Source organism: Typha latifolia, chromosome 9 (genome assembly GCF_019914945.1).
Source record: "Typha latifolia isolate L0001 chromosome 9, TyphaL0001v2, whole genome shotgun sequence".
NCBI classification, from domain to species: domain Eukaryota; kingdom Viridiplantae; phylum Streptophyta; class Magnoliopsida; order Poales; family Typhaceae; genus Typha; species Typha latifolia.
This window is the reverse complement of record NC_133094.1, coordinates 6,059,473-6,085,022: the sequence shown is the minus strand read 5'-3', so window position 1 is coordinate 6,085,022 and position 25,550 is coordinate 6,059,473. Positions and strand designations below refer to the sequence as shown.

General features: G+C 40.4%; 1 protein-coding gene across 2 annotated transcripts; it reads right to left on the bottom strand.

Annotated features, from left to right (window-relative positions):
* Positions 1–4,370: 4,370 nt before the first annotated feature.
* Positions 4,371–9,858, bottom strand: LOC140795333 (26S proteasome non-ATPase regulatory subunit 11 homolog). 2 transcript variants are annotated; one of them, XM_073147833.1, is made up of 2 exons: positions 9,632–9,858; positions 4,371–5,863 (listed from the first exon to the last, which is right to left on the bottom strand). In XM_073147833.1, exon 2 carries the CDS (start codon positions 5,852–5,854, stop codon positions 4,574–4,576), a length of 1,281 nt encoding a protein of 426 aa, XP_073003934.1. In that variant the 5' UTR covers positions 5,855–5,863; positions 9,632–9,858; the 3' UTR covers positions 4,371–4,573. The 2 variants fall into 2 exon arrangements, with proteins under 2 accessions (XP_073003934.1, XP_073003935.1); XM_073147834.1 differs by having other exon boundaries at positions 4,371–5,874; positions 9,632–9,802.
* Between the last annotated feature and the right edge of the window lie 15,692 nt (positions 9,859–25,550).

Genomic DNA, 25,550 nt, shown 5'->3' with positions numbered 1-25,550 from the left:
ACTGCAAGCGGGAGGTGGGAGAGAAGTGCATCGGAGTTGAGCTAACTCCACTCCGCTGCCCTCTCGGCTTCACCCTATTTAAACCCCCTCCCCTCTCACCTTCTAGGTTGGTTTCACTCTTCAAAATTCCTCTCTCTCTCGTTCTACCTTCCTCTCTTTTCTCTCCCGTGCCACCGAAGTTTTCGTCGTGGGCAACGAGTCACTGGAGCGTCGACAGCCAACCAAAACCCCTCACCTTGATCCTCAGGTTAGCCTCCATCCCCTTTTTAGTTTAATTTAAAAATAGCCTAGTTAATCATGTGTAATTAGGAATTTATTTATGTCTGCCTTCACTAGAGAAATTCGCCGACCAGCGACCTCGGGTCGACCACCCACCGGTCCGGGAAGTTTCCCCACTTCATCCCCTTGTTATGGGTATCCAAATTGGATACCCACGGGGCGCGAGGGAGGCGATGCCATGTCGCCTCCCACTGTCGGGTTTCTTTGGCACAAGCGGCCACCACCGGCGGTGGTGGCCTCGCTCGTCAGCCTCGACTAACCCACCACTTCACATGGAAGAGGTAGGTACTCGAGATGAGGGCTTCAAGCCCACCTAGCACTGAGTCGGGAAGATTCATGCCCGCCGGTCATTTCTCTAAGGATGAGATTTACCATACTGACAAGCATCACAGAAATTTGTATTTTCATTGATTTGAATCTTTTGATTACAAGATGTGAGAACTTTAAACAAGACTCTATTTGATGGATGGCCTAACCACCTATGGCATACATCTTTCCTGGAATTCAACAACTTAGATCTAATAGACTCTTTGGACTCACCTACCCTAGAGTTAAAGACTTGACAATTAGATTATATGTTGGTAAGGAAAGACTGGAATTGACTTCATTTAAGCTGAGATTTTGGTGGTGTTTTGAACTGGTATAGACCCTTCTCAAGCTTCCCTTGGAGTAGTACCTGATATGTCATTTTGTCCTTCACAACACAACCACGAGAGTCAAATATAACATTTATATCATTGCAAGTAGTCAATTGAGATATGCTAATTAAATTCTTTTCAATGCTAGGAACATGTAGAATATCTTTGAGCAGTAAATTTTTGTTACCAAACACAGACAAAAAGCTATGACCAATATGAGCTACTTCTAGTTTTTGACCATTACCAACAATTAGAGATTGATTACCATTGTAGTGCTGCTTCTGGTTCAGATTGTTGACATCATTGGTAACATGAGTACTTGCTCCACTATCAGCATACCATGCAGGATCATTTAGGATATCAGGAGTTGCCACAAAAACTGAGTGTTGATTGCTCTTGTTTGCATCATGGGGAGCTCCCATATAGTTGTTATCAAACCTGTAGTAGCAATGAGCAGCAACATGTCCAATTTTTCCACAAACCTGAAAGATTGGACAAGAGTTATTGTATCTGCCACCTCTGCCTCTAAAGGATCTTCCACCTCTGCTATTGTTGCTTGTGAAGCGACCACCAACCCGATTGTTGCCTGTTTGATGCTGAGATTGAGATTGATTATGATAACTCTGACCTTTGTTGTAATTATTATTTCCTCTAGTATTAGCAAAATTAGCTATTGGCTGACCAAGATTGATGGAGGCAATACCAGCATTTAGTTGTTCCAATCTCTTCTCATAGGTTAGGAGTTTGGATTGAAGTTCTAGCCAAGATATATTTTCCTTTTCTATGATCTGGCATACTATTGGATTGTAGTCAGGTGAATCAAGTCCAGCAAGAGTTTGTGAGATAAGATCATCCAAGGTCACAGGATGTCCTGCAAGTGCCAAGTTATCAACTAATTTCTTCATAGATTTTAGGTAATCGACCATCTTCATGCTTCATTTCTGCAATTTGCTAAATTCCCTCTTATAGTAGACAATATTGGACCTATTTTTCAAGCCAAATAGATCTCTAATGGCTTCCCAAAGTTGTTTTGAGGTTTCATACCCCATCAACTCTGAAGCTACTTCAATATCAATTGAGTTGTAAATCCAACCCAGCAAAATTTGATCCTGAGCAACCTAGTTTTCATACTCAGGATTGTTTTGAAGCTCACTCTTTATGGCTCCTTCAATAGTTACCTCAATGAACTCAGGTGGACATTGTTTGGCCCCTGTTATGAAATATTCCATTTTGTTACCTCTAATCACAGGCAAAACCATATTCTTCCAAAGCAAGAAATTATCATGGTTGAGCTTCATAGAACATAAAGAACCAAGGGGATTACCTGCAAGAGTTAAAGACTTGCTAGTGTTTTCTCCTTGAACATCGTCGGAGACGTTACTATAGACGGCGCTAGCCATATCTTGCTCTGATACCAAGAGAGGAATAGGAGAATATTATGCTGGTCAAGTCTCAGCCAGCTGAATGGCTATTGAGACAATACCTATTGTATTTATATCCAGATTACAAAGTGCCCTAAAGTGAATCTGGATGCTACACGTGTAGGTCCCTAATATGAATCTGAATGCTACACGTGTAGGTTGATTACAAGAAGCAGAGATAAACTCAATATAGGAAAAGGGTTTATGTACAAAAATGTTATTTTGCCTTGACCCTGTGATTCTCTTCATTTGTCTTAACAATAAGTGCGTTCAATCTTTCTATAACCATCACATATAGATTTATGGGTAAGGATGGTAAAGAAACTAAAAAAACAAAGCACAGTATAGAAGTATACAAATGGTATGGTAGAAAGACTTCAAAATAAGTAGATGGCAAAAAAAAAAAAAAAAAAGATTTAGTTGATCAAACCTGCATGTCTTATTGATTGATGAAGATCCAAACTCTCAGGTTTCACAAAGATCTCCCCACATTCAGGACATGAGCAGCTAGTAGCCCTCAGAGAAGAGTCTCTCAATATCCCAATTATTGGATCAACCACCATATGGCATTCTAGCACCCAGTGAAATCTTTCTAAGCTGCATTCCCCTGAAAGACCCACCAAGAGAAGAGGAGACACCTGATGAATGAGAAGAAGATGAGGTGTAAACAAGTCCATTGGCCTCACTGAGGGGCTTCTTCATGGATTGGCAATTACCACTGCAGCCACTAACTGAAGGCTTTTGCAAGTCTCAGGTATAGTTCTTTCTGGCCTCAACATGACACTTGACGACTTGAGTGGTTGTTCTTGATGTTGCAAAGGGACCCAGAGCACCCAATTCTCCTAGACTTCTTTCTCTTTCCTTCTGCTACTTGGTATTGTATTGTTGCCTGCATGTCAAAAGGTTTCGAAAGGTTATCCGGTAACATTGACTGTCTGCTTTCTTATGGTTTTGCTTCACAAATTCTACGTCTCAAATTGACTTCAAAATTGACTTCAAAAATATTAATTGACTTCAAAATTATGATTAATAGGACAGTGGTCCTCCATGGGGCTTGGAGAAAGACAATGAAGCTGTAGTCATGAGACCACTTTGGCCTGCAAAATCTCGTGTGCTTACTTATTTCAGGCATCAGAATGGGTGACAGAGAGAATGAAGAGGAAGGTTTCGCGCTTTTGCGTCAAAAAGTCTAGCTTCTATTTTTTGGAGCCATTTGCAAACATAGTACCCACAGGCTTGGAACACCATCATTAATGGTCTTTTATTTCTCTCTGGTAAAAGAATTGAAGTATATATTCGTCAAACTGCAGCTGAAGATGTTTTGGCTGTCTACTCTCTTGTAGTGCAAACGGAGGCAAACCATTTCAATATTTTTATATTTTTCGAGGCTTCTTTGGCAGGTAACGTGGAGTTAGGAACCTCCTACGACCAAAAGTAACAAAATATTCTGGAGGTATAGGAGGTTCCAAAATATATTTAAAGTAACAAAGTATTCACTATTCAAATGATAAAAATTATGATAGGGTGTGAACGATAACTGGAGACAAAATATAGTGTTTTCAATAAATTCAATAAAACCTAAATTATCTAATGCAAGACTTGAGGGGCATTTGTATAAAAAGACATACAGTTTTCGAAATAGCAAAAATAAACTCGTGTGTAATTTTATGTAAATTATGTATTTTTATTATAAAAAAATATGCATCTTGTATAAAAAATAAACAAAATTCAGTTTTAAAAACCAAATCTTACTATTATCAATATTTAAAAACATTTTTATGTAATCCTGTATACATTTTTTAAGAGGCCTACCCAATATTTCTTGGAGGTTCTTCGTATGATTCAAACCTGTGAATGTACATATAATACTGCAGCAATTAAGGATGGTCATAAGGCACTAGATACCACGTTGCCTCCGTGAATTTAAAATAAATTATAGAACAAGCAAAATACATTTGTTTACCAGAAGATATATTATACTAAGTTCTTTTTGAGAGAAGAATACCAACTCTTATCATTTTTTGAGTAATGATTTAACTAGTAAGTCTGATAAATTGCATTTAAAAATTTTCCACAGTTGGCAGTTTGAGTCTGCATCAATGGTAATCAATTGCAGGACCGTAAAGGTCTATGGTCTATGACAAGAGTGAAAATAGAAGATTAAAATGGAATCACACATCTATCCGTGATGCAAGGGTCATATACGATCCTGAAAGAGTAGAAATCAACCTACCTTCAAGCCATTATCCGAGCTGACCTTACATAAAGGCTGTCCACAACCTTACCGATGTTTGAGATGGTGTCAAGTGTTGCTGGGAAAATGGCATCAGTCTTAGGGTCATCAAAGATGATAAGGCAGCCAGCACCCTGGTCAAGAGTGCCTGCAAATTTCTTGTCAAGTATCATCTGAGAAAGCTTCTTTTCAACATGATCAACTGCCAACTCAATCATCTCAGCAACATGTGCAATCTGCACACTTGAGTAGGGCTCTATCAACCTACACAGATTCTGCTCCAGAAGGGTGTCATACAATGACGAGAGGTGTCTATGAACAATTGGGTCTTCCTCTAACTGGGTCCTGTAGTCTCGAAGAGCAGTTTCAAAGAATTTCAGAGACCTTTTCGAGTACGCATCAGCCACAGCCTTCATAGCATCCAAATCAGGGCCAACATAGTGCAGACCAGCCTTAGAAGAGATTATTCCTGCAACATCATCAGCTTGACTGACCATTATCTTGCACAGGAGCATGTACTTCAAGCTAAAGACTGCCCTGGGATCCTCAAGTGCATTAAAAGCTTCAAATGCTTCAAAAAAGTAGCTGTAAGCAGTCTTATAATCTTTCTCTTCTGCATGAAGAATACCACTCTGCAAATCTATCGTTCCCTGTTGGGCTGGAGGAACATAAATGGCATTAGCAGCTGTTCTTGCTGCAGTTAGAGCAGCTTTAGCCTTTGGCAAATTCCTCAGAGAGAAATGAAGTTTGCTCTCTAAAAGGTCAATATCCACCAAGAGCAATTTGTCATCTAACCTTCTGACCTCCTTGATAAGACCTGAAAGAAGGGTAAGAGCTTCAGAAAATTCTTTGCTTTCCATCAGGAGAGCAGCAAGCCTAGCCTCAACCCGTTGCCTGAGAAAAGTACGCTTCTCTGCACGGGTCCATTCCACCATTTCCTTGCATAGAGAGATCTGCAGATCAGAGGTTCCTGGTATCTTCACAACTGCATCTATGATCCCCCGCACAATTTTGGCAGTCTTTGCCTTCGGTATTAAAGAGAAAAAAGGTCTCAGTTGTGTCAGAAGACTTCTTAGTTCCTCAGCTTTCTTTTCTTGGGTAAGAAGTTCTGTAAGATTTGAAATTGCCTGCTCTTTTATGCGCAGTGCTTCTGGGGAGGATGACGGGTTTTCCAGCACACGGTAAAGGATTGAAATAGACTCGGAAGGATTTATAGCCTCCAAGGCCTGTGCAATAGACTCAGTCGTAGCAGGAAGATATGATGACTGCATTACTGAAGACATTCCAACTGCCTAAATAATAACTGAACAAGATCAGAACAAAATATTTCTCAGAATAATATATCACATGTAGAAGTATTATAAAGCAGAAAATACCATGTTTAAAAATCCAGAAGATAATTGGAAGTCATGGTTAAACATACCATGTTTAAAAAATCCAGAAGATACTTGGAACAGTCATGGTTCAGCAAAACAATGATAAGAAAGCAAAAGGAAGATGACGATAAACCATTGAGAAAACCCTCTCAAGAAAGAGGTTAATAATAGGCGGAGGAGATATTTTTAATATTGATGAATTAAAAAGACGTTAAAAGATTATTCTTGATCTCTAAAGCCTGTCTGCAGAATGTCTGCAATTTTGTGTTGCCCTTGTAACATACTTCTCTAAAACAGATTATAAAGTCAAAACTGAAATAAGGTTTCACAATACTCAAAATCTAAATATAGATAATTGATGATCAACCTAAGGTATAACACATAATGATCTAATTCCATCAAGTGAATAAAATTCTTTTCCTGCAGCAATCAGTAGACCATGGTTCCCAAAATTAGCTGTTGTTGGGTTGTATCGGCCATAACCGACCCCAATTCGGACCAAAACTAGTCTAGTGAATAGTTTCGGTCTAGGATCGGCTAATTTCAGCCGTATTGGCCGTATCAGCTATATTGGCAAAAACATTTGGCCAAAACTTAATTTTTTTAAGATTCAATTAGAATCTAAAATATATTTAACCTATAATTAATGTTCTTAGCTACTTTATTTTTTAAGTTTTTAGTTTTTACCCTCTATCTCTCAAACACACTTTTCTCCCATCCCCCATACTTTATCGAGTTCATCCAACGACTTAACTAGTAAGCCCCTCCAACTACTCCACAATCTAGTGAACTCATCAGATGAGTATTTTTTTTTCTCATTTCTCTTCACTCTTTTCCTCACCTATTCTTCTAACTTCTCTTTTTTTTACTGCTACAGAACAATAAATAAAGAGATCTCTCTTCACTATTGTTGTGTAGTTTTAATTTGAATATAAAAATTTGCTAAATTCAAATCAAAATTCATCATAGATTTTGAGTGAATTTTTTATTTAATTTTTAGACTTGATATGCGTAATTTTTATTTTCTTATTTTCTGTTATCTTTTTTCTAAATTTTTAGAATTTTTTTACATTTTAAAATAATATTTAGAATTTTACAAAATTAAAAGTAGTCCGATTCGGTATTGGCGGTGATATGACAGATACAGCAAATATGTATCGATTTTTCTAACAACAGATCCAAATCTCGATATCGACTCTCAGAATATTACAATAGACCACATCAAAATTATAAAATACTTATATATGACCGAGAGAGTGTTCACTAAGTGGTGCAAGATCAATCAACATGTTCCTAGCGCTTGATCATAGACAGCTGAAAAATAAAAAATAACATAGCATGAAATTTTCATCCTAGAACAGCCTTATCTGAGATCTCAAAAGTATTTCGAAGAAATTGAAAATGCAATCTCCAGATGCTTCCTTTCATGGCTAATCAAATTTTAGTAGTAGTAACTGAATCATTTCATCAATCTTTTAGCTCATTATTGTCAGAACAAGTACATAACACCACAAATACCAAGTAAAACTTAATAAATCATGCCCTTCAACCCTTGGACCTCTCCTTGTTCGACACAGAAAAAGGTGGCACCCCTATCTACCATGGCTATTATTTTCTTATGCACCAACCAAGTGAACAAAAGATAGACAAAATTGTAAATCCAAATCATGGTTTGATGTTTCACCCAAGATGGAGCAATATAGGGCTTATAGGCCAAAACTTATTAAAAACTATGGTTAAACTCATTGTTCAATGCTGAATTTAGGAAGATTGCAAGTTTTGACCTTCAACGTAGTTCACTATCAATTTGAACCAATATATTCCAGCCAAATCTTTTGTTCTAGCAAGGGACAAAATGATAAAATAGACGTTATCATGCTTTACTTGGAAGAAATAGAGATTCTAAATTTCATTTCCACAAAACCCTTGCAATATTCAGCATGATGATCAATGAAGATATTCTAATTTTATATCTTTTCCTTGCAGACAAAACATTTGACAACAACAAAACATTTAAGTATTTAATTAACAACCATCTAAATCCAACTTAATTCTTCTGTGAGTCATTTGAAGCATGGATTGAAGTTTCAGCCAATCTCGATCTATATTCACTGAAATATTTAACTAACAACCATCTAAATCAACCTTCATTCTTACGTGAGTCATTTAAAGCATGGATTGAAGTTTTGGCCAATCTCAATCTATATTTGCTGAAATAGATCTACAAATATGGCTGATATGTATTTTTTTTTCAAGTGGCTTATCCCGATCCCAAAATTGATATTAAAGACCTTAATTTAAAGTACGATAAAATAACAAATAATTTTAAAAAGATGATTTTCTTCCTTTTCTCCTTATGGGCTAGTAAATCAAAAGGAAGTACATTGCCCATGGAATTAGAGCAAGATGGCTAAGAAGGAGAAATGCCTCTGTTTTGTGCCCTCATCAATGCATCATAACCCACATAGATTTCTACAAGTTGCCACAAGCATGACTCATGGATTAGGATGCTTTACAAGCTTACAACTAAGAACATAAACACACATTTAAAGTGAAAATTGACTGTATCTAACCAAAGTTATGTGTAATGACTAATTATGTGAGCCATTCAAGATTGTAAGACATGTCACAAGGGAAAAGTGACTAACAAGAAGTAAACAAGATTATCTTTGGAACGTTGACTCCAACTTGAAAGGTAGGGAAGGTAGATCTAAGATATACTGATGTAGTAAGACTTTTTTTGAGCAAAGATGTAGTAAGATTACTGATGAGAAAATTATGCTTCTGCATAATAGTAATTACATGTCTATCTATAATAATCATGTAGCATTGTAGGTTATCATCTCTCCTTTTAGAGTAGCTTCCTATGAAATTCATGTCTTTATATGTTTTTATAGGACAAGCTTAAATTTCTAACCAATAAGGAATCTCCTTGATGAAGAACATTCTATTATTCTAGACATCTCACCAAATAAACAGAGACATCTAGCACAAGGGTAAGTGGAAACATTTCTTGTACGAAACCATTCTAACACAACGATAAGACAGCTCCAATAAAACACATTATTGGCGTATCCATGAATTAGCTACTAACTGGGCTGCGTTTTCCACTAAGCCTTGAATGACATTAAGTGCCACAACATATAAATCATGCATAAGAACTTCTTAGTTATTACAACCAATAAAACATCAGAGCGGATGTTTTCCAACTTTGATAACTAAGATCCACAGTATCAGCGTGGTCAGGCCAGCCCATGGTGCGGTCTACCATTTTTCTTTAAAAAAATTACATATGGTAAATGTACTTAACGCTATATAGAGAGTTATCCATACAATTACTTGGTATCGCAGACTATTGATTCTTGACTACTAAAGGAGCACAACTCATCAAAACATTTCATTTTCATGGAATAAGTTTTGACATTTGGCATTGACAATAATCCATATGGATTACAAACTCAACACGAAATTAAATTTGGTGAATGGGAATTTTTCTGCAGGAAATTCCAGACTGTGAGGGAGGTAGTGGTCGTGGTGGAGATCGGTGAAGTAGGCAGAGGGAGTTGTCGGATAGTAGGGTATTTGGGGCTTCCTTAGAGAAATGACCAGGGGGAAGAATCATGGGGACGGCTACTAACATTGCCGGGCAAACTCTAGAGAGAGAAAGAGAGAGAATAAGAGTACCTGTTCCAATTACCGTCTGGGTCGCCGGCCACCTCCGCCACGGCCCTCGGCTCGTCCGATCGCCCACCACACGCAAGAGCAGGAGAGAACTCGAGAAGAAATTTCGAGGCGATTGCTTGAGATCTGGGACTTCAGGGTTAGGGTTAAAGTTTTTTCTCTCTTTCTTTTGGGAATTTTGCATGTAACCACCTACATTTCGGATTTATCGCGAAAACGTTTCTTCCTTCTAGATACTTTCAGACTGACTCCTCTTTTTTATGGGTATATTTGCAAAAGTCAGAACTGAAACCATGATGTCCCTCCAAGGGGTAGTTTCGTAATTTTATATTAAATGAAATTAGGATGAGATTCTTCTCCTCTATTCTAGGTCTAATTTTTTTAGATAAATGAGAATTTAGTAGTGTTCCAGTTAAATTGATACTGATAAAATTTGAACCCTAATACACTCATATATTATGAGCCCCTTTAATCATATGCACTATCTTATCCATTTATTCTAGGTCCAAATTAAAGAATCAAAACGGGTGTAAGGGGTCACATGAAAGCATTTATCAGTTTTGATTTATGCTAATTATATCTACAAAAATGTCTACTAACAAGAGATACATAATCCATAATTGGACTCCCCTATTGCTCAACCTAACACCGCTTCAATGTTCTTTTTCTTTTCTTTTTTTTTTCTTTTTCAAAAGATTACAGTCACGCCAACTCGCGATGTAATAATCTATAATTCTTATCTTATAGAAGTATCTATATTTAATAATAGATAGAATAAAAAGTATGTTTCGGAGAAAATGAGATTAACAGAAGAAAAGACAGAACGTGAGAAAAAAGTAAAAAATATATTTTTTTCTCATCTTATTTTAATATAATAAAAAAAGAGAAATGAAAAGTAATCCTCTTCTGCTTTTTTTGTGTTAAAAATATGACTTAAGCTTTTGAGAAAATAAGTTATCTAAGATTATTTAGAGCTACTATTTCTCCAAGTTATAAGTTTAAACCTTGTTAGCCTAACTTTTATTTCATAATATTACATGTGGAAAAATAATACTTATTAATCACCCGGAATCCTACGGGAGGCAGTAGTGGAGAATTTTTCGCAATGGGAGAAACCTTGACGGAGCAATGTCACATGAAGTAGAAGGCCCACGGGTCATGAACTTCTTCCTTGTTCAACTATCTCCAAGCTTTGGCAGACCAGGTCACCACTTAGGGCCGACCACTATTGCCTACCTCCTCGTCTGGCCACACCCGCTTGACCTTAAGGAATGGTCTATACTTCTTCTCTATCACCTTCTTTACCGACTACAACCACCCACCATCACTATTGGTCACCTTTCCATGCTGCCTTACCCTAGGCCAATCACCACCACCACCTTGGCCTCCTTTCCACAATCTATTCCTCCATCCAAAATCTATCAAAACCCAAAGCTATACTTCCATCTAACAATTGGATCTCAAGAATGCCTTAACCTTTACGATCCAACGTAAATCTAGTTTTCACCTTAGGAGTCAAAATTCAAATTCGTCGACAGATTTGGATTCACACCAATTGTGGGAGTCTAAAGACATCTTTGGATTGCTGACTAGAGGAGTTTGTATTAGTGGTATCAGGGCTAGCTGAACCTTGGACCACCTCGGAACTCCATTAATAGTGAACACAAGGTCTCGAAGGACCATGAATGAATCAGTGCACGTGAAGAGAGATTTGATCGTTGTGAGCCAAAATTCAAGCAAAGGAAGTGATACGAACTCAGCCATATTGGATCACATCCAAGGGCATTGGTCTCATTGGGTCTAGCCAAATCAGCTAGTTATTGCTCTTAACTCTTAAAATTTTAGTTGTTTTGGGATAATCGAGAGTGTCTCTTTGGGTTAGCCAAAAAAGTCTCCTCATTATTGCTTGCGTCTCTTTGGATTAGGCCCTCATTATTGCTTGTATTCAACCTAAGAATTAGTCTCTCTTATTTGTTGCTTTGTATTCCACCCATGGGGTAGCAAAAGGGTCAAGATAGTTTGGGTAGCTGATACGATTCGGACTTCCTCGATGTCGTCTCGAGCATCGATACACTTTATGGGTGTCTTTGTTTCTTATTTTAGTATTTAATTCTTAAAAAAAAATAAGTTTTCTGTATGTCGCATTCGAACGCGGGTGGAATGCGTCCGAACGCGCTTATGAACGCTTGCATCAGGTTCGCACATTCAGAGAGTGTGAAATGTGCGTTCGAACGCGCTTGCAAACGCCTGCATCGTGTTCGCACATATAGAGAATGCAAAATGTGCGTTCGAACGTGATCGGGCGTGTTCGAATGCGGTCAATGAAAATCTACTATTTTAGGGTTAATAATTGCCATTTTTGAATTGTTTGGTTAGCCTCTAAAGGTGTGGATGGCAACTAAGGAATCATTATGAAATAAATTGAGTTTTGCCTTGTCTCCTTTGTCTTCTTCTCTCCCGTTCTCCCGTTCCCTGGCGTCGCCGCTTCTAGCCTCCCTCGACCGGCTAATCACCCTAGTCCCTTAGGGCGGCTCACTCTTCAAACTTCTTTCAATCTTTCTATCACTTTGCCCTAACCCTTCCATCATCCATAACCCTTCCACCTCTACTTACTCACCGGTGCCACCCCATTATCGCCGGTCCACCATTCTCCACCATTCTCCACCATCATCAAGGATCTCGTGCCTCCATCCACGAATCCAAAGACGGACTCTCTGATGTTCGTCTATTGATTGGATAATATCTCGAGATCCCACCGTCCGATTCACCTAGAACTTGATTTGTTAGAAAGTTATTTTTCGGGGCTACAACATATCAAAACCAGAGCCATCGCTACACGGCAAGATGAGGAAGACAAGATTTCTCCAATAGAGGAGGGGGAAACAGTTGCGAGGACTTCCACCCGCGGAACCACCCGACCAAATCGGAATACGGAAGAGCCTAGCTTTCAAGCCATGTTTGGGTCTCTCCGAACAAATGGCCATCAACAACTAGATGATGTGATGTGAACTAGGTCAGATCGGATCACATCAAGGAGAGATTAGACTCAATGGATTGAGTCTAGTTATCTCATTTGCTATTTTGGTTTTGTTAGAAGGTTAGGATTTTATTTAATTAGCTAAATCCAGTTTCGGGAAAATATTTGTAGAATATTCTACAAATGTCCGAATAATATCAAACCAGCTGAATAAGATCGCCAACCTCTAGATATACAACTTTGGTATTTATGACATATCTAGATTCAGAATCTATCTATCGCAAAACAAAAGATTAATCCGTGAAAGATAAAGAAGGCTGATTTAGTTAGTTAGCTAGCTTTATCTTGTTGTTTGAATTTCAAATAAATTGGATAATCCGCATGTGGATCCGATCTGCTATGGATTTTTACTCCTATAAATAGGAGTGGACATGTATTGATAATTATATGAAAGTGAATAAAGAGATATCTGAGTTTATCCAGTTATTATTCTCGTCCTTATCTTTTTTTCATTAGCCGTTAGATTGTCTTTATTTTATAAGAGTAGATCATAATCGTATATCTCCTTCAAGCATCCAAACCCTAGCCACCTCCTACCTCCAGCAGCCACCCTACAATACGGTCGTCCACCACCACCCTCGGCCATTCGCCACCATCCAGCAACCACGAAAATTATCGTTCTGTCCTCTCTAACCTATGTCCACTACTTTAATTTTATCTTTTCATCTCGACCTCCGATTTAGGTAAAACAAGAGCCATTAGAACCCTAACTGATGAGGCTACCCTAAATTTTCATAATCATCCAACGGACAGATCATTCCAGATCTGGTCCATAACATGATGATGAAGATGATGCGGAAATTACGGGCGACAAGGGAAGCTATGGCGAATGGGAATGCACCATTGACCCCACGACGCGAGTCTACCCTAATGAACCCGCTGCCACTGGTTTAGAATTTGCAACCACAAGAGCCTTTGCTGCCACCACCCTATGGGCCTATGGGCAGAGACAAGCAAGGATGGTTCCACCAGGCCCAGTTGCAGGTGAGCACATCCGACGAGCGAACCACTATGGAGATCGTCTTGGAGATCTAGATCCGTGGGCGGGGCAATACGAACCAGAACCACGTCGAGTTAATCAAAATCGAAGGAGGGATCATCAACCATTCATGGTGCATCCTCCTCTAGTTAGACAAGGACTGGGATACGATCCAGATTGAGACAATGGTATCCGTGGGCAAATCGTGCGTCTTGAATTTTCCAAGTTCAAATGTGGCGATCCGATCGATTGGTTGTATAGGGTGGAATAATTCTTCACATACTAGGGTACAATAGAAGAATATAAGGTGACGCTTGCAAGCTTCCACCTTGAAGATGCGGCGCTTCATTGGTTTCGAGCAGCTAATGCCCATGAGGCTATTGAAACTTGGGTTGACTTTTGTGTCAATATCACGCGGCGATTTGGAGCATCGGGGTATGAAGACTTCAATGCTCTCCTCTTAAAGACAGTGCAAAGGACCACATTGGGCATACCAAGAAGAATTTGAAAGGATAAGTAGCCAATGCCAACCCTCATGGATGGATCAGCAACTTCACAGCACCTTCATCTCTAGGCTGCGGGGAGACATACAAGCCGACATGAGGACTTTAAGGCCTAGAACTTTAAAGGAGGCCTTTGAAGATGTGGTGCTCATGGAAGACAAGCATCGAGCTATGAAGTTACATCTGAAACATAACTGGACGAGCCAAGGAAGACGCAATCAAGCTCAACCAACCATAGTAGCAGGAAATGTTACCGGCATACCAAGAATCGCTGCTGCAATGGTGCCTCCTCAAGCACCCCTAAAGCCATCCCAAGATGTGAAGTATGCACCTAGAGGTCTGGGACGAGCACTCACACCTGCTCAAGTGGAGGAACAAAGAACAAAAGGCCTATGCTTTTGTTATGATGAGAAGTTTGTACCCGGGCATCGCTACGTTAAACCGATGGGATCGGTGATGCTAATCGATGGATTGGAGGAGGCTGAGGAGGAGATTGCAGAAGAAGATAAGGGTGTGGCTGGATAGCAAGGAGGAGTAACTAAGGAGCCATTTGTGGAGGACATGATGGCCGAGATCTCCCTCACGCCTATTCTGGGTACAGCTGCACTAAGGACTTTGCAAGTGAACGGTGTAATCAAGATAACCATAGTGAGAATCTTGATCGACACCAGGTCCACTCACAACTTCATTGACAAGAGGCTTCTTAAGAAGATTGGGCTTGAGTCGGAACCCATGGAAGGGTTCGATGTGACGATAGGAGATGGCACCATATTGCGGACAAATTTCATTTGTGGAGGTGTGGAGTTGAAGGTGCAAGGCTAATTTTTCACATTGGATCTTTATCCGTTGGCCTTGCGAGGTGCCGATATTATTTTGGAGACTCAATGGCTTCAAAGCTTAGGGCCCATGATATTTGACTTTACAAACCTCACATTGACATTTTGGGGGAATAACCAGATAGTGCGGCTGGATGGAAATCAACTACTGATTGAACTTTCAAGCGGAGGGGATGCAAGTGTGGTCATTTCTTTCTTAGCACCCACTTTTCCTTTTTTTCTCAGATCTACAGAGAGCCAGCGTAGAGGATAGTGATTTGGTCCGACTCATGGAGGAGCTGAGAGAGAACCCATCAAGCCACCCCGAGCATGAGGAGCACGACGGGTTGGTACTCGAGTGCGGGCGAATCAAGGTACCCGCGGATGAAGAGCTACGTAGACTATTGATGGCACACTTCCATGATACTCCTATAGAAGGCCATGAAGGGTTCTTACGTACCTACAAGTGGCTGGCCCAAAACTGTACATGGACAACGATGAAGTCGGACGCGAAGAAATATGTGCGTGAATGCCAAATCTGCCAACGAGTCAAATTAGAGACGCTCAAACCCAGCGGGCTGTTGCAACCACTGCCTATACTGGAGCATATTTGGGAGGACATCTCCATAGACTTCATCGAGGGATGCTTGAAGGTTTGAGGACAATCGGTAGTGTTCGTTGTGGTGGATAGGTTGAGCAAATATTGTAACGCCCCCGCTCGGCATGGGCACATGCACCCCATGCGCCCACACAGCACGCGCGGTGCACGCGATAGGTCAGGCATAGATGGAGGGGGAGGATCACCAAGGCCCTCGGCTCCCGACCGACACGTCGGGCAAAGAACCAGCAACAAATAATAGAAGGGAAGGCGAAGTCAGGGAGCCCCTCTTCTAGGAGGACACTCAAGATGATCCAGGAAGGGTCACCATAAATGGGATCCCCATTCGGTTGGGGTCTGGCATCACCAAGCTGACTCGATCAGCCTACGTACATACTGTCAAGAACAGGCCCATGCGAATGCCTAGGTCTGCCGATTTCCCGGAAGGAGTGTACATAGATGGGCTAGCGTTTGCATGCATGCGGCCAAAGGAGATGCAAGGAGAAGAAGCAGGCCACGCCCAAACCATCGCTGTTGGGTACCTGTGGAACACCCTAACTCATCAACCGAAAGCGAAGGGTGAAGGGGCCACGGAAGATGGAGGAGCCATGGAGGTGGACTTGTAGCAATCTCTATTGGATGATCCCACACAAGAAGGTGATGGTCCGGTGGATATGGATGACGACGTGCCCGGGGACCAGCAGCTGGCCTCCGCCTCCAAGAGCAGGATATGACCTGCTCTTCCATTCCCATGCAGCGTTGCTTAATGATGAACACTCTTTTCTGGAACTACAGGGGGGCGCTGAGGAGAGAGGTCTTAGACAAATGTAGAGACCTCATTAGGGTGCATAGATTGGACCTTGTTTGTTTGTTGGAGACACATGCAGATTGGGGGAAGGCCTAAAGGGTGGCTAGGGCACTCGGGAGGAGATGGCACTGGTTTGTGGTTTCGACGGTTGGGGCCTCGGGTGGCATCGTGGTGCTGTGGAGGAATGATTATGGATTGGTAGATGCGATGGTTGTCTCCAGACAAGCCATGCACCTAATCCTCACACCATCGGAGGGCTGCACTAGGATGGTGTCAGTGGTGTATGCAAGCAATAGGATTGACGAGCAAAAGGAGCTCTGGGAGGAGCTAAGCCAGCTGGGTGAGGTCAACTTACCATGGCTGGTTGCGGGGGACTTTAACGCCTTCACGGCGGAGTACGAGAAGAAGTGGCAAGGGTTGACCAGAATAGGCCCTAAGGGAAGAGCTTTCAACTAGTTCATCACTCAGAAAAGGCTCTATGACCTGGGGTTCGAGGGGCTCCCCTTCACCTGGTGCAACAACCAGCAAGGGACTTGACGAATGTGGATCCGACTCGACGGGGTCTTAGCAGACAAAAACTGGTTGAGCCAGCACCCCCACAGCATGGTCCATCACTTAGATCCCTTGGTATCGGATCACACACCTCTCTTGTTTGCCATCCCACTGCACCCTAACCATGTAAGGAAACCCTTCAAGTTTGAGTTACTCTAGATGGAGTATGAGGGTTGCTAGCAGGTAGTGGAGAGCACGTGGGAGGCTTGGGGCTTCGGGACTCCTTTGCAATCCTTAACGCACCGGCTAAGTCACCTTAGAAGAAGCCTTGGCAAGTGGAGCAAGATGGCAGTGGGTAGCTTGGAGCATAACCTCCGCGAAGTGGGGTTAGAAATCAAAGGCCTCGAGGAAGCTGATGTAGTTGAAAGAGCAACGGAAGCTATGAGGATGGAGTTAAGGGCCTTGCACAATCTAAAGGTCGCACTGAGTCACCAGATCAACCTTAAATGGCTTTAGCGAGCAAGACTTCGGTGGGTGCAAGACGGCGATCGCAACACCTCCTTTTTTCACCTCACGATAACTCTCAGACGCATGTGGAATCATATTGTTGTGGTTCAAGTTGCAGAGGACCAGTGGGTGCAAGGGCAGGTAGGGGTGACCAAAGCATTCATGGATTAATTCCAAGATATGTGGGGGGGATTGCATGCCTCTATGCCGAGCCTGGATAATTGGCCAGTCCTCCCGGTCATCTCTCCCGGGGAGGCAAACACTCTCAAGAGGCCGGTCACTGAGGAAGAAATTAAGGCGATTGTTTGGAGCATGGCATTGGGGAAGGCGCCAGGTCCATATGGCATTTATAACGCCCCCGCTCGGCACGAGCACGTGCACGCCCACGCGCCCACACGGCACGCACGGCGCACGCGGCAGGTCGGGCGGGGCCCGTCACGCATAGATACTCTCCTGTGCACATACAATCATAACATCATCAAATACTACCTGCTAACATATCCATGCTCACATAATCCAACACCAAATAAAACACACTATCAACCAAATAAACCTGTTAACATGTGAATATCCAAGTCCACAATAATATACACAAGACCACTAATTAATCTGACAGGACCCACACAGGCCACAACAAACCATCAAGGTATAACTAAACAACTAATACAAGAGTCACTATAATCTGACCTATATTATATTAATTATCGTCTATACAATGAAGTACAAATATAAAATAATGGCACAACTCAATATCTGATTAAACTATTTTCTATACCATCTCGCATCTATAGCTCACCTTATCTTTCTAAAATATCTTCTCGAAATATCTCGAGTTGGTATCACGCACCATATTATCTGTGAGGGTTAGAAAAAAAATAAGGAGTCATAAGCAAAAGGCTCAGTGAATAGACTTTACCCTGAATTAGTGATGCCAAACAGAGAGTAAATTATTTACTAGATAATATGAATCAGAAAGCAGCATGATGACATATATATGAATGAAATCAATTCTCATGAATGAGCATATTATATTCTCAACCAAAAAATATATCACATGATGAAATTACCATATAACATCACCGAATATAACAACATATCATGTATAACAATTATAATCCAATGATACTAGTCACATCAATGATAATGCATGATGCATGCCAACCACTAGATAATCGTATATGTCAGAGCCAGATATAATCCACATATCTCTCACTATCACAATCATCCATCTCAACTCTGAATATCATCCACCATGTTGGACTATAGTACCTGGCCCCAAACTCGATACACAGCATGTCACAAGCTCAGAGCATACCCTGTCATACGCTAAGAGTATCTCTGTAAATAAATCATACATTGCCATATGCTAAGGGTATCTCAGTAGATAAATCATACCCTGCCATATGCTAAGGGTATATCAATAATAGTTGTACCCTATCATACGCTAAGAGTACAACCATCAGCCATTACTATACTCTGCCATATACTAAGAGTATGTCCAGTACCAGTCCGGACTAGATATCGTTTCAGCCATCACATCATATCACATCACATACACATGTATTTTTATGATTTTCTATACATGATAAATCATATGCATATATTTAGTACTGTAACATATCATGCAACTCAGAAACTTAGGTGGTAAAGAAGCCAAGAGAAAAATGATGCAATGCCAACTCTTACCATGTATCTAACACATGCATACTTTTGCTAGTCTATCACATGCATACTCATGATAGAGATCATCCCGACATAAAACCATAACAGTATAATCATCTCTATATATTACCAATGTACTCATATCTCAGATCAGCCTAATCAAATGCATAATAAAAATATGTTTGACTGAAATCATCTCTATATAAAATCATATAATCATGTTGGAGGTCAAAACATGCGTGTACATAAAATATAATATATCCTAATTTGAGAAAGGCGTCTAGGGGATAAGACTACTCACTATCTAATTAGAAGACACAAACCACGTATCTCTCACGCCCGTCAGTCAAATTTCAACTCATTGTTAGGGTCGATAGGGTCTCACATAAGGGGGTTGGGGATCTGAAAATATTTAAGTAGTATGATGTTAGTCGTTTATCTAATTATAATTAATTCAATTAGAATATAAATGTTTATTAGGTTTAGAATCTCTTCTCTTTATTTTTTATTAAATAACTAGGTCTATATTATAGATACGATTCAAATACTATAATTATATTATTATTATAAAATGTTAGTTATAACATAAGGAGAAGAGGTCTCTTTCCTTTTATATGAGAGTATTTCTAAATATATAATTATAAAATAAAATAAAATAAAATAAAAAGCTAAATAACTATAAGTATAGACAAAGTCTAATTATAATTAATTTTATAATTCATACACTATCTTGATTAATTAGGGACAATGCAGTCTTTACTCGATAAAATAATAACTAAATAAGCTTATTATTTTATTTGTTGTAGAATAATCATAAAATTAATAGAAATACTTAAAATATATATGATGAGGGTATTATAATATAAATATAATAATTATAATTTACAAATCTATCTATTCATCTAATAGATATATATATAAATAAATAAATATAATTATTACCTATATTTATACCTGTAATGCCCTCGCTCGGCACGGGCACGTGCACACCCACGCGCCCACACAGCACAAACGGCGCACGCGATAGGACGGGCGGGGCCCGTCACGCATAGATACACTCCTATGCACATACAATCATGACATCATTAAATAAAACTTGCTAACCTATCCATATATGATAATCCATAACCAAATAAATCATACTCTTAACCAAATAAACATGTTAACATATGAATATCCAAGTCCACAATAATAAACACTAGACCGCTACAAAATTTGGCAGGACCCACACAGGCCACAACAAACCATCAAGATATAACTAAACAGCTGATACACGAGTGCTATAAAATCTGACATATACTGTACAAATCATCATCTGATATAATAAGGTACAAATATAACAAACAACGATACAACTCAATGTCTGGTTAAAGTATCTTCTATACCGTCTCGCATCAATAGCTCACCTCATCATCACTCTAAAATATCTTCTCAAGATATATCATGTCGCTATCACGTACCACAAATCTGAGGGGTTAGAAAAGAAATAAAGAGAGTCATGAGCAAAAGGCTCAGTGAATAGACCTTAGCCCGAATCAGTGATGCTAAATAGAGAGTAAATCAAGTACTAGATAATATGAATCAAAAAGAGTATCATGTCATGAATGAGTATATGAATGTATCCTGAATAATACATAAATGAAAAGTAGATAATATGTCATACTGATAAAAGTATACAATCCTCGACAATGAATAAATAGATCTCCATGTCATATGATCATCATAACTCTCTATCAAATATGACACATGATGCATGCCGACCATGACCATGCTATGATATCAAATGCAACCATATATGATATATATTGACCACTCGATAATCAAGTAATCAGATGATAATGAAATTATATGCATTTCTCAACATCTCAATCATCAATGCCATCTCTATATGTCATCATCATATTAGACTACTGTGCACAGTCAACACCCGGTACTCGGTCTCAACATCATGCCCGAAGGCTCCGAGCATACTCTGCCATCGGCAAGGAGTATCTCAAATATAACCATACCCTGTCATCCGCTAAGGGTATCAACCTCCATCTAGACCGGGCACCCCACATAGTTGATAGAAACCTCGTGAGGATAACTCGCCACATATGCCCTAGCAAACAGCATGTGTCCGATTGTCTGTGCGCACAAACTCAACTGACCTCGGACATGGGCCACGAGATATCGCATATCAACGGCCATAATCATCACTCCAGGCACCCCTAACCCTGGCGCCTACTCGGGTATTCTTATGCTTCTATCAACTAGCCTATCAATCACATTTCATGTTTTCCTTCTAAATGTCAGATCACATGCATATATCCAGTACGATAATGAGTCAATGCATAACAGAAATTTAGGTGGAACAGGAATCAAGAGAAAATGATGCAATATAGTCTCCAATTGTATCGTCAACACATGCATACTCATGCTAATCTATTACATGCATACTCATGCTACAGATCAACTCGGTAAACAATCATAACAGTAGAATCATCTCTAATCATCTCTATATATATCACCAATGTACTCATATTCCAACTCAGCATAATCGAATGCATGATAAAATATGCTCGACTATAATCATCTCTAGATAAAATCATGTAATCATACTGGAGGCCGAAACATGCATGTACATAAATATATAATATAACCTAATTTGAGAAAGGCGTCTAAGGGATAAGACTACTCACAGTCTAATCAGAAGACACAAACCACGCATCTCTCACGCCCGTCAGTTAATCGAGTGACACTAATCGCTAGCAAAGTCCACGGGGTCTCAAATAAGGGGTTCGGGATCTGAAAATATTTAAGTAACATAAAGTTAGTTATTTATCTCAATATAATCCGTTCGAGTAAAATATGATGATTTATTAGATTTTAGAATTTCTACTTATTTTTATAATTGGCTAGATTTTTAATTATAAATAAAATATAAAATAGATAAAAACCTAATTATAATTAAATTATATCTTGATTAATTAGGGACTATGTAGTCATTATCTTATTTGTTACAAAATAATAATGTATAATAAATTATTAGAATTATTTAAAATGTATCTCATAAAAATATTAGTATATAAATTTGATAATTATAATTTACAAATCTATATATTAATCTAATAGAGATATAAATAAATAAATATGAGTATTACTTATATTTATACCTAATTAATCATTGTTTATACAAATTACAATTAATACTAAACATATTGAAGAATATATTATTATTAAAATAATTAATGTCTAAATAATCTATTTGCATTAATTAAGCAGGAAAAACCTAAATAAATAACATCAAATAAATAAATAAATAATTAATTAAAACACTGCTATAGTGTAGAAAAAGAAGAAGTGGAAGCTGAGGAGGGAAGAGAAAAAGAAAGAAAGAAAGGAAGAAGAAGAAGAAGAAGAAGGGAGGAAGGGAGGGAGGTGCGGACCCGGCCTGCGGGGAGGGCACCTAAGCGGTGGTGGCTGGCCAGGCCGGCCTCTCGCCGGCGGCTCGGCTCCGACGAGCCCGAGCCCAAAGAAGGAAAGAGGGAGAGAGAGAGAGAGATAGTGATAGAGAGAGAGGAGGAGGAGGAAGGAGGAGGAGGCTCACCTGCGGCAGCACGACGATAGCGGCGGCGGTTCGGCAGTGGGGGAGAGAGAGAGAGAGAGTCCGAGGGAAGAAGAAAAGAGAGAGAGATCGAACGAGAGTGAGAGAGAGAGAGAGAGAGAGAGAGAGAGAGAGAGAGAGAGAGAGAGAGAGAGATTTAAAGAGAGAGAGAAGGCGGTGGGTTGGCGGTGGCTGCGGCGACGCAAAGGGGGTGCGTGGCTCCTCCCCCACGTTGCCCCAATGCACGGGCACGAGGCCGGTCACGCTGTGCCTATGTAAAGAATTTTTTTTTTTTGGAATTAGATTGTTACAATACCTAATTAATCATTAATTATAAAAATTATCATTAATAAAATTTTATTGAAGAATATATAATATTATTACAATAGTTAATGTCTAAATAATCTATTTGCATTAATTAAGAAGAAAAATACATAAATAAATAACATAAATAAATAAATAAATTAATTAATTCTGCCATCAGTGCTGGGCTCGACCCAGCACTACTTGCTACAAGAAAAGAGGAGAAGAAGCCGAGGAAGAAGGAGGAGGAAGAAAGAAAGAAAGAAAGAAAGAAAGAAAGAAAGAAAGAAAGAAAGAAAGAAAGAAAGAAAGAAGAAGAAGAATAGGAGGAGAAGAGGAAGAGAAGAAAGAGAGAAGGTGAGGGAGGAGGTTGCTGACCCGGGTCGGCGGGGAGGGCACCGGTCGCTGCTGGCTAGTCGGCGGCTCGGCTTCGACGAGCCCGAGCTTGGGCGAGAGAGAGAGAGAGAGAGGAAGAAAAGGAAAGAGAGGGGGAATGAGGGATCTCACTGGCGGCGGCAACTTCGGGAAGGTGGTGGCGGGCCAACGTCGGCAACGAGGAGAGGAAGGAGTGCGAGAGAGAGAGTAGAGAGAGAGTAGAGTGAGAGAGTGACCGAGAGAGAGATAGAGAGAGAGAAAGAGATTTAAAGAGAGAGAGAGGGAAGGCGGTGGAGGAGGGATTGAGACAGCGCCAAGGCCCACCGTGGCCAGCTGGCGGCAGCCCGTTGGCTACAACAACGGTAGTGGGCGCGTAGCGCCCCCACCACGCAACCTACATGAGCAGCTTGCATGGGCACAATGCCGGCCATAGTGTGGCCGACCACATCATGCCCAAAATTATTATTTTTTTTTTTAGGGTTGGGTTGTTACATCATTCTTGTCGAGTTTTACCGATGCTACTAGGAGACGGTTGGGGGCAGCCTTTGCCAAGCAGTCCAATATTTCTTCACCCATGCTTCATTTCCGAAGTAGTAGGGGCAAACTTTTATTACGTTAGTGCCAAAGCGTGAACAACCGGCTTGGGTCAAGGATTTTCGGTCGATCGCCCTCTGCAACGTAACCTACAAGATCGTCTCCAAGGTGATTGTGGGGAGGCTTCAAGGCCTTCTAGCGTCTCTAGTGGGTGCGGAGCAGGTGGTGTTTGTGGAAGGGAGGACTATTAGTGACAACATCTTCCTGACACAAGAAGTGGTTCACTCGCTGATGACCCCCACTGATGATGCTAAAGTTGGACATGGAGAAGGCTTATGATAGAGTTAGCTGGAGTGCGGTTGTGGGAGTACTCCGTCACATGGGGTTTCCGCAAGAATGGTTGAAGTGGGTTGAAGCCTGCATTTCGTCGCCGCGATACGGTCTCCTCATAAATGGCACCCCGTCCGAATGAATCGTTCCCCATCGCGGCCTACGGCAAGGGGACCCTCTATCGTCGTACCTATTCATCTTGGTCTCCTAAATCCTGACAGCCATTTTGAATACTGAGGCCTCGACCGGGGGGTTAACATGCATTCTAGTGGGGAACACGCAACTGACGCACTTGTTGTACGCCGATGACCTGTTGCTCATGGTGCAAGCCATGGAGACCAATGCCCTCTATAACAACCCAACCTTAAAAAAAACCATTTTTGCATGGCACGACGTGGCCGACCACATTGCTGGGGTGCCACGCACTCCTAGCCACTGGCCCGACCAACCAAGCCGGGCGAGCTAGCTCCTGTGGGCTCGCCGGCGCCGCAGCCGCAGCGACGGCGTCCCCACCGCCTCTCTATCCCCCTTTATATTTCTCTCTCTCACTCACTCTCTTCTCTCTCTCTCTCAAACTCTCTTTCTCTCTCTCTCCCACTATTATGCCCGCCGTCGCCGTCCTTGGAAACCACCGCCGCCACCTCCACAAGTGTCGGTGAGCTCCTCTCTCTCTCTCTCGCACTCACTCACACCCGAGCTCGGGCTTATTGGAGTCGAGCCGCTAGCTGGCCAACACGGCCGCCGCCCTCCCCGCCCGCCCCGGGTCCGCACCCTTCCTCTTTCTCTTCTCTTCTTCTTCTTCCTTCTTTTCTCTCTTTCTCTCTTTTTTTCTTCTTTTCTTTTTTTTTTTCTCCATTCTCGGTCCCCTCCCCCTCCTCTTGCTACAATGGTGCTCGGCTCGGCCCAGCACTGTAGCAGACAGTGCTAGGCCGAGCCCAGCACTATAGCAAAGAGGATTATATTTTATATATACATATATAATTATCTTCTAATGTTAGGTAAATTAGTCTATTTAGATAATTGATTATTTCGATAATTTACACTCACTAATATAATTTTACTAATATTTTTAGTATAATAATTTATTAATTTTAATTATAAACATGGCCTATAAATTTATTTATAGTTTAGTTATCATTTATTAGATTAATATATGTAGTCTCATTCATAATAATCTTACATTTAAATTTATATTTTATAGCTATTTTTAGTATATTATTATTGTCTAATAGTTGTATAAAATGGAATACTAGACTTGCATATTATTTTAGTATAATAGGATAATGACTATTTTGCGCATAATTTATGATTAATTAAATAAAAGTAGGTATTACAAAATAAGTATTAATAATATTATTTTAATATATATAGTCGTCTTGGTTATTTATAAAAA